At 50.5% G+C, this 10,422-nt stretch overlaps 1 protein-coding gene across 1 annotated transcript in view; it reads left to right on the top strand.

The window, feature by feature from the left end:
• Positions 1-1,500: 1,500 nt before the first annotated feature.
• The window catches only part of Mob2 (MOB kinase activator 2), a 156,455-nt gene continuing 147,533 nt past the window's right edge, over positions 1,501-10,422 (top strand). Inside the window, exon 1 of the mRNA XM_072287946.1 lies at positions 1,501-1,694. Within this exon, the coding sequence (XP_072144047.1) occupies positions 1,690-1,694 (5 nt within the window). The 5' untranslated portion in view covers positions 1,501-1,689. The remainder of the gene's footprint in view (positions 1,695-10,422) is intronic.

Below are 10,422 nucleotides of genomic sequence, written 5' to 3'. Positions count from 1 at the left end.
AGCATTTCTTTTGTTTTTTTTCCGCGGCACTCGGGGTAACCTTGTTTATTGAAGCTTGTTTACATTGGACGATTTTAGCCCTGCAGCGACTCGCTTATGCGATATCTTGTCGCGAGTTGCGTGTAATTTCGTTTCTCAGCTCGGCCACAAGCACTGTGTACACATTCTACGCTCGTTCAAACGTGCTCGAGCGGGTTCTTGTTCACAAAAGCAAATGTAACTAAAAAAATATATCATGATGTTTGACATTCCAAACCAGCGCAAGGCCTACCTGTAGCGGAGGGCCGCGGATTAATTTAGACCACCAACACGGAGCACAAGTGTTTCTGTCTTCCACCCGCAGCGGAATGCGCCTACCGTGGTCGTGAATCGAACCTCCGACCTACAGTGCTCACTGACAGATCGCCGCCAGTCGCTGTACATACCGCGGCTGATAACTGATGATTGTTAAACAGATTTAGAAGGCTCTCTAAAACCGCGTGTGCAGACGGGTACGTTTTTCGTCTACTGTTACACAACACGTATACGACGTATACGTCGCAGGGGGGTCATGCATTTAGACACCGAAATAGCGCAACTGCCCCCGGCGACACATCAACGTCTCTGCCGTCGAGGAACCTTCTCACCGAACCCCTCCGCTAATTCCAGGAGGCGAATAATGTGACGTTCCAAGGCGCGTGTCCATCGGAAGACGTCACAGAAATAGCAACGCTCAAAAAATGCGCCACTACAAATTAAACCCTGCCGCCAGCGCGGAAGCGAACCCAGTGCGCAGGTGCGCATGCGAAATCACGCATTGACACGAAGGAACATAGTGAGGACCAGAACGTTGCACCCAGAAAAAGTGGAAGAGGGCGGTGGTGGCGCTGGCGTTCTATTCTTCCCCTGCGGCAGCCGACTACTGCTAAAGTAAGTCCAATTTTGGCCGAGATAAAACGCAACAGCAATGTGTATGCCCCTTCCCATCACCGTGCGCTTTATTCAGACATGCATAAAAACTGTTGTCTCGGTTTGAAGCAGATATATTATTTTCCAACAAGGCGGTGGTTATTAAGACGCTGAAAATTCCGAACTTTTCCACGCATTACACTTATGTTCTCTTAATTGTGTCGCCATAGGTTAAGAAAGAGTCTGAATATTATGCTTATTTGACTTATTGCAATACAATATAGTCTCACCGAACGGTACATTTCGTGATCGTCACATTTGATAGTGCGTAGCAACTGCATAAATAATGAAATGCGACTTGTAATACTGCTCGCAATGTTTGGAGGAGGCAGGGTTATCAAGTGGATGTCCTAGGCGAATTTTTTTAAAGCCCATCGCAGTTTCAAAACGAGTGTCAAAAGCTTTCAGATTTTAGTGCCATTGAGGCCGAATGCGACGCCAGCGCCGCGCCGCGCCTGTCCTCATAATTTTTTTTTTTCTCCGGCGCGGACGTTCGCGCTCGCCGAGAAATACTGTAGCGAGCGTGAACCCAAGTCAGCTGATTTTGGACAGGTCTCGCCATCTGTCGCCGGCGCGGCGCAACTATCGCTCCTATGCGTGAAGTCGGCCATGTTGACTGTGGATCGGTGTTGCCGTCGTCGAGCCGCCGTTGATGAAAAATCTTTCCCGGCGGTAGCGTAGCACCCAAACGCCAAGCTGGATAGGCTACCGGAATACCTCCGCGACACCGTCGACTGGTTTATGGGGTAAGCCGAGCGCGCGCTGCCCGTGTCGGCAGCCGCCTTTTTCTGTCAAGCGCGCATGCCCCTTTTTTGCCTCTCGTCCGAGCAAAGGTAACACCGCCGCTCGTGCACAACAACACACGGAGCGGGACGGCGATGGTGGGAGGCAACGCAACGCACTGCTTGTGCCCGGTACGATCCTCTTCGCAACAGCCAGAGCTCCGAAAGGGCCCTCGGTGCGAGCACCTGTCCGCCTAATCGGCGTGTCGCCAGGCTGCGGCATATTCTTCCGGCGTCGTCGGGCCCCCCCGTTCGAACGCGTTGCTGCTCACCGTTCGAGCCGCTTCGCAGGGCCGTCGAAAGCGCTGGCGCGCCGGGGAACCGGACGCACACTTTACTGCGGCCTGCCCCCCTTTTTCTCCTGCGTCCTCTGATCCCAGCGCGGAAGCAAAAGTTCAACAAACGCGAGCGGTGTCATCGGTGCGAACGAACGTCAGCCGTCGCCGAAGGTTTGTACTTCGTGACCGTTCGCGGAAGAAGACGACCGCACTCCGCATTTTCTTGTTTTGTTTTCGTCTCGTCCGAGCAGTGTTGTGTAGGCGTGTGTGCATGTTGTGTGTACTGCGCAGGCCGAGCGGGGTCATTTTCGGTCCTCCGCGCCCGCCCGCGAGAGGCCTGCCTCGCGCAGCGCTGCCGACTGCCGAAGAGCGACTTTCAAGGTCTGCTGGTTCCCGGCAGAGAGTTCACTGTTCTCTCCAGCTCTAGCCAGTTCGGCAAGCAGCGCGAAGAGCACCGCGCATTGTATGTAGTACGACGCGCTGAGGTCGTCCGCCGAGCACCGGGTGAACGAAGCTCGGCTCTCCTTCTCGACGCGATGCCTTTATTCGTATTGCTTTTGTTGTCGCCATCCTGAGGGACCGTGTGTGTCGGTGGGAGGGAGGACGAGTCTTCTCGTGCACCCCGGCGATGGTGCTCTGATGTTTTGCTCCGGCTCGGCCGCGAGGTGGTCGCGGAGTGTTTGTTTCTAGTCCGAGAGAACGCGACGCCTGCCCGCTGGTATGTGGGTCAGGCTCGCGAGAAATCAGCTGGCGCAGCGCGGCCGAAAGCAGTCGAAAGAACCGCGCTTGACCGACCAGCACACCTGACGCGATGCGTTTTGTTCCCGTCACACCGTGAGAGAGATAAGCGGCCGAAAGAAACCTCTGTGGCAGGTTATTCCGGTGCGTGCGATGTTTATAGATTGCCCGAGACGCTCTGAGCGTCCGGAGGGTGTACGATACTACAGCTGGCGATCAGACTCGAGAGGGGGTCTTTTTCTGCATAGAGCGATTTACGCGAAGGAGGAGATTGCTCGTCTCGGCGGGTCGTTAAGGGGACGACCCCTAAATCGCGACGCATGCATGCTCCATCGTAGTGTCGAATGCGCCGTGCGATTCGTTCGCGCGCTGTCATCAATAAAGCGTAGGTTTCGCGCTGGCGATGTGACCGCCTCTCACAGCCGACGACCGTTTAATGAGCGGCCCTTTTTCGACGTGCGCGTGTGTGTGAATTTATGGGCGCCAGCGAAGCGGCGTCTGAGCAGTTCCCGATTATGCGTGACGTGACATTGACGACGGAAAGGGGACAGCCGCTGTCGCTGATCGTTTTCTTTGTTATCTCTGAGGGCCGATGAGTCATTGCATTGTCGGTCGCATTCGCGATGCCAAGCGACTTTTGCGTTGTGGTTGCACTGTATTGCGCAAGAAGAGAAAGTGAAATGTGATCAGTTTTAATCGCTTCCGTGTAGTTGTGCAAATAGAAGCTCATCACTCGGTGCACTAAGCGGAATTCTCGTATGCGAGAAAAGTTTCGTCTTGTGGCGTTCAGCGTGCTATCGTTCGTTTACAGTTACGGGCACCTCTCATCTATGGACAGTTATTACTAGTTCAGGGGTCAGGTTTGCATTGTATGTAGTACAAAACGAATTTTCTGCATTGGAATTTGACATCGTGTCAGGAACATTCGACAAACCATAACTACGTCATCACGGAGTTGAAATATAGCGCTCGCATGTATCCCCTCGTGGCTTCTGAATTCTCATCATGCGCGCAGTTTGTGTTCACTTGCATTTCTCCTGAAGTAAAGTAGCCCTACTCATTGTTTCCTCGTTATTGCACGATGTTAACGGTATACCTCTTCGTTCTTTAGCCATTTTACTTTTGTTTTAGAATGAATGCGGAGCGAAGCCGTGATAAGTACTTATGGCCACCTTCTGGGTCCGTGACCACGGACATGGTCACTAACCCACCTGTCACCCGCCGTGGTTGCTCAGTGGCTATGGTGTTGGGCTGCTGAGCACGAGGTCGCGGGATCGAATCCCGGCCACGGCGGCCGCGTTTCGATGGGGGCGAAATGCGAAAACACCCGTGTACTTAGATTTAGGTGCACGTTAAAGATCCCCAGGTGGTCGAAATTTCCGGAGTCCTCCACTACGGCGTGCCTCATAATCAGAAAGTGGTTTTGGCACGTTAAACCCCATAAATTAATTAATTAACCCACCTGTCGAGGGGGCTGCTCCTTCGCCTTTTCTTGACTTCACTCACGGACAACTTACGGTCTAGAAAGATAATCATGTGTTTCTATTTCATTTCACCATGCGTAGAGGCGAGGACGATTGAAGAGTTACCGTTTACCTTGGAGCATTGTTGGCACCACTGTTGCCACATTGTTATTGTCATATATTATACTGTAATTCACATGACGTTTCTCAAGGCACTCTCGACCCAATGAACGGGAATATTAAGCTGATTGCGTATGCTGCTTTTCTGTACCGTTTCATTTAACTAAATGAGAACAATTATTTGCTTTACATTTACTTGATAATGTAACCCATGCGGTGTCCAGGCACCTTATCCGTCTTGTTACATGTTATGAATTAAAAAAACGTAGCTTTTATGTATATATATATATATATATATATATATTGAACGAGCGCTGTGCTTTTATGTAGACTGTTCCCTTAAACCTCTATTGTAAACTTCTATTTGAATATCGCTAATATGACGCTTGCAGTCTTTAGTACTGTCTGTCTTACTATGTTTAATATATTTTTTATGTTTGTAAGATTCTCGTGGCGGATTTTTAGCGGATTCAGAGCCAGTAATATTCGTCGAATTCTAGCGAAATTTGAGCGTTCCTTCAGTTTAATCCTAGCAAGAAACAGTGGCAACACTGGTTGGCGCACGCCCCAGTGCTGGGAACCCTGAGAGTCCGCGGTACAGCCGTACCCCCCACCTGGAGCTCACGTCAACCACGGATGCCTTTATAACCAGAGAAATCTCGTTCTGTCGATTCCGCCCTAGCAACCGTGGTGGATCCTGTTGGATCGAACGTTCTTCACGTCTCAGCCGCCTGCGCTAGACCGTACGTCACCGCGGTCAACAGTTGTTGCCACTATCCACCGTGGGCGATCGGTCGATAATTGGGCGGTTCGCGCAAAATTAGTAATAGTAGTTTAAGAAAATAAAAGCAGTGACTTCCTTTCATTCCTTTTCCATTATTTATTGAAAATAATGAACAGCCATTTACTACTACTACTACTACTACTACTACTACTACTACTACTACTGCTGCTGCTGCTGCTGCTGCTGCTGTTGCTGCTAAATATCAACGGGACAACATTCTGTTTCTGCAGATGACATTGTCCTGTTCAGCAACGCTGGGGACTGCTTGCAACAAATGATTGAGGACCGAAATCCTGCAGTGCCCAAACACAGTCCCACATCAAGAGAAATTGGAACAACTTGTTATCATTTATTTCTGACCCTGAAGAGTACGTTAAGAACAACCAATGAAATTTTTATTGTGCTTAATGCAATTACTTAACGTAATATACTAATTAATTAGTGATTGGTTTGCCGAATTATCTACAGCTGAACCTTCACTGCAGCATATCACAAACGCAACAATGGACGTTTCGTTCAGTTTCCCGCTCTTAAATTCTAATTTTGAGGCACTAAACACAGCGCAGCATACTATGGTCGCAAGGTAGCTATGAAGACAAGGGTGCGAAGGGCAGGCGCAAAGGAACAGGATCGTCGTTATTTGCATATTGAGCCTTTTTAAGCTCTGCTATTTCTCTACGTCAAATAGCCACAGGGGGGGGGGGGGGTCGTATAACTCGGATAACGAGAAGGAAATTTCCAGCATAATAAAAATGACTCATAGTGCTTATGGTAGGCGCACCAAAGTCGTGACCAGCCGCAGCCTACGGGAGCGAGTGAAGCCGCCGGCGGCCATATTGCTAGGGGCAAAAAGCGCGCGGCTCCAGCACGGGCTGCCGCGGAATACGCGCTGCGCTCCCCGTGTTTATGGTTCCGCGATGAAAAATAAAAATTAAGCTCCTTTGAGAAGTATATTAGTCCGATGTTGTGTGTCGCCGTTGTGCAAAAAAAGAAAAAAAATATGCTCCTGCGTCGACTTATTGTCGCAGGTTTTGAGAAAAGCTATCGGTGGGATGCTTAACCAATCGCACTTCGTCGCTTGGTTAAATCACGAGCGGTCTCTCCATAGAAACTAAGCTTGTGTGATGGGAGTGCTTAATGAACATTCACCACGATTTACCCAACAATGGACGTGAATGATTGTCAGACACCTTGCATAAAGAGTGAGTACACTTCTCGTCCGTCAACGTTTGACTAAATTGTGCCGCCACCATCTCATCTTTCGTGAGCGCTGTCGCCTGCTTGTGGAGATGTGGAGAATCTTTACAGAATACTTTGTACCTGTTGCGGGTAGTTCCAAGTAGGCATCCACGCAACCGGAGGCCTTGCTCAAATCGCAATATTATAATTAATCCTTATTCTAGTACACAACGTTACGAGCTGGTTTACACAAGGGACCGCACGCTACGTGTTTAGCATCTTGTACGTAATGTCATCGGGCAAAAGGATGTTCCATATTCGTCCATCATATCTCTGAGTTGCGTTGGCTAACACTCCTTTGTCAAGATCTAGTGGTCTAGTAGACATAAATGCCAGAGTTAGTGGACGGATTGGTAGTTGTCGCCGAGGCACAGTTAGTAGCGCAACGCACGCGTAATGCGGATGTTGTGGGTTCGCCTCCCAACGGCGACAAATTATCTTTTGGTCCACTTTCATTTTTCTTTTCTTAATTATTTCGACGTCGCCGTTTCAACCACAGTTAACTTCCCCTATGCTTCCCTTGGCTTAATTCTCCATTGCTTTACGAGGTCCCGCCCCCCAAACAGTGTCTGTGACATCGCTGCATCATCGCTGATCTGCTAATCTCAGAGGCCACGCTCTGTAGGTCACTGTTGCCTGCTTTGAATCGGAGGCCCGCGCAGAGAAGGCGCCACACTCCCATAAAACGTGTGTGTGTGTGGGGGGGGGGGGGGGAGGGGGGGCGTTCATGCGAAAGCAAACCCCCTTTTCCAGATGTTTTTTAGTTTGCGCTAAGCTGCCGAAGGCACGTCGATTGACGTGTTTTAGTAAAAAGCCCCGGCACAGCTAAGCGGATATATATAACGCTAGTAGGAAAATTTGGCAAAAATTGCACAGTCTGCAGTTTCTTTTGGGTTCAAGTACACCGTGACTAACTTTATTTCGCAGTCGGAACAACGCGTAAGGGGGAGGGGGTGGATAAAATTTGATTCGCGGGCCTGTCCAGCACGTTTCGTTCAAGCACCTCTCGCGATATTTTTTTTTTTTTCGACGGGCCGCTTTCCTAACTCGAGGGAGAGAACCGTGGGCAGCGTAGTCTGTGCGGGGAAGAAAGTGTCAAGGAATCGACTAACGAACTTAGCAGTTCGTTCGGGCACTCCACTTCCAACTCTGGGCGTCACCAAAGCCACTGTGTTGGGGCGAAGCGACTGACGCGCCACGGTGAGGGACAAGATTGTTAAGTTCGCTCGAGTGCTGTCGTCGTCCTGCCTTCCAAAAAAAAAAAAAGTGCCCGAAATGACAGGTTGGCCTGATAAAAAAAAAAGAACGTTGCTGATTGAAAAGGTTGTTCATTTTGTTTGGCTTGCTTTGCGTTTCTTGAACGTCTACTGCTATTTCATTTTTCTCGTTGTGGAGTTCGGTGAAGTCGCACAATTTCGCGGACACACCGACTCGTAGTTGGTTTTCTCGCCGACAGGACGGCGTCGCGGTCAGCGGATGAGCTTGGTGGCGCAACCCACCGCCCCGTTCCAAAGGGGACGCTCATAACATCCTTCCACCCATCCATCCATCCATCCATCCTGCGTCACGATCAGTGGACAGCGCTTGGGGGGTGAGAAAACTTGGTTATAGGAATTTATCGTGTTTTTTTTTTTAGCCTAGGTGGGACATTAGGCGGTATTATAGTAAGAGCTTGGTGGCGCAACTTACCGCCCCGTTCCAAAGGGGATGCTCATAACATCCATCCATGCACCCAAGCCTTTGACCAGCCGTCGTGTCCCGATGCTGAAACACGAGGCCTATGTAAGTGGGGACTTTTACAAATGATGGAATTGAAAAAAAAAATTGAAATCAGTTGATGTCCACATACAGTAGACGATGGATAGATCAATCGATGTAGACAAAGAGGAGTTGCGATCGGACATTAGAGAATGAGGCTTTTGTGTGTTCCGCGGCAGTGGATCAAAATATGGCGACCGGCGTCGTTGGTGGTGAGCAAGTGATTCGTCTCACTTGGATGAATCTCTCGGTTGGCTTACATTCGACGAGCCTTTATTTCTTTCAATATTTAAGGAACTCGCGATTCCTGGACATCAAGCTAAGGTTACTGGGAGTCGGCTCAGATCAGGGCCTCGTACGACGTAAGGTAGCGTTGCTAAGGCTTGCACCTTCACGTTGTGACGTCACTTGGGAAAACCGATGCTACGTACTATTGATGACAACGCCTCGAAAAAAAAAAAAATGTTGGACGTCCCATGCGTGCCCCATTGCTAAGTATGGTCTCGCCTTTGCGCGTTACGTCATCTACAGGATGTACTGCTCGAATATGGTATGAGCTTTGGGGCTTATTCTAAGGAGTTCGTTTTGCTTCTTTTTTGTCGTTCTTTATTTATTTTTTGTCTGCCGCCAGAAGCGAAGGAGAACATAGTCGTTCATCGGGCGTGATAATAGTGCCGCGTTTTCGTCGAGCACAGCTTTGCGAGACGTCGCTGCATACCGTACCGGAGTTGTGTACTGCTGTGTGGCCTCGTCCGCCCACCACTGTCTTGGCTTCAAGGTCACCTTCACTGCAGTGCCTTGCCACCTCTGGTCCCGTTGTTTAGAGAGCGATCTCGTTTTCTGCTACCGCCGGAATCCCTGCTGTTATTATTCTGGCCATTCATTCTTGGCTCTGCTTGGGCACCGGTCCTGCCGACGATGGGACGCCCAAAGCGATTTAAGGCAGAGCCGGCCCATTGTTAGGAGAGAGAGTCGCCACCAGCCGCTCCGTCGGTCTGGTGCGCTCTTGGGCTCCGCTATACTTTATGCTATTACCTGCTATATTGTACATACTGTATAAAGCTTTTCGTCTCCTCTTCGTCTGCTCCAAGAGTCCGTCTCTCGTCTTCGACCCCGAGTCGCAATACCCTATATAATCTCTCGAACAATCTATTGGCTGGTATTTTTACCGTTGTGTGGAACTCCTCGGGGGGTGATCTCGCAGTTCCTTCGCGCTGCCTGCATTACGCCGGCTGTAGAGGCCTTTTCCACGCTGTCATCGTCCACCGCCGAGCCGGCGTTACCGGTAATCCGACCAGTGGAACCAGCGTCGCAACACCGCTGGGCCTACTGACCGGCGTGGCAGCTGCTTTACTCTTGGTGCGCATGGAACGCAGCGCTCCGCGGCACAGGATGTGACCGGCGTATGTAGGCGACGATTGCGACTACGTCGCCGCCGCCGACCCGTTTATAAGGAGGCGCGTTGTTTATATAGATGTGTGGAGAACCCGCGGACTACCCTCCGTGGCCGCATTTCCACATAACTAGCAGCGCTTCGTCGACGTTTCCAGCAACGGGCGGCAAGGTAAACGCCTTTGAAAAACGAGAACGTATAATGTATTTTTTTTTCTTTTTTCGTTTCGCTGGCGTCCGAACAGGGTGGTATTGTGATTACGATAGAAACCTTATCGGTGTAGTCAGGAAAGAAAAACGAAAAGGACCGATAGAGAGATAAAGGCTTAATGCGTTTTGGCGACTGTCTTTGTAACAAACCCTCCTGTAAACGAACGATGCCATAGCGGCCAGTGCAAACCGTTTTAATTCGCGATTTCAGCGGGCAGTCTGGAGACTGTATGGGCGGCGCCTGCTGTCTGTGCAGGCAAGTCTGTTTTTTTGCGCGGACGCCACTTACCTTTCGTACAACCTCCCTTCCCACTTCCAAACCTTTTGTTTCTCATACTTACGTCGCGTGTAGTCGTTGAATAAAACCGCAGACACCAATAATTGGATCAGGTCGCAGGCACCCATCTGTCAACGCGATATAGCTCGTTGTCCGGTGAGATTAAAATACTCGGTGTGAGGACGCTTTGGGATCGTTCCTGTATATACGGAACGGCGTGGAACACTGGGCCGTGCGCGTCGTCGGTGTCGAGTGGTAGGTGCGCCTGTGACGAGCCTCGGATGACACTCGCACCTGACAGCGGCCGCGCCCCGGTCGCGCGACTCTGCGCATGCGCACGGAAGGGACACGCGGGGGTGTGATTGGCGGGGGCATGCCGTAGTTTCCTTCCTGCGACGGGTGCACATTTGCCGCACGCCGTCGCGCGGCAAAC

Source organism: Dermacentor andersoni, chromosome 4 (genome assembly GCF_023375885.2).
Source record: "Dermacentor andersoni chromosome 4, qqDerAnde1_hic_scaffold, whole genome shotgun sequence".
In the NCBI taxonomy this organism is placed as follows: Eukaryota; Metazoa; Arthropoda; class Arachnida; order Ixodida; family Ixodidae; genus Dermacentor; species Dermacentor andersoni.
The sequence above is the reverse complement of the archived record's forward strand: the minus strand, read 5'-3'. Positions and strand labels throughout refer to the sequence as shown.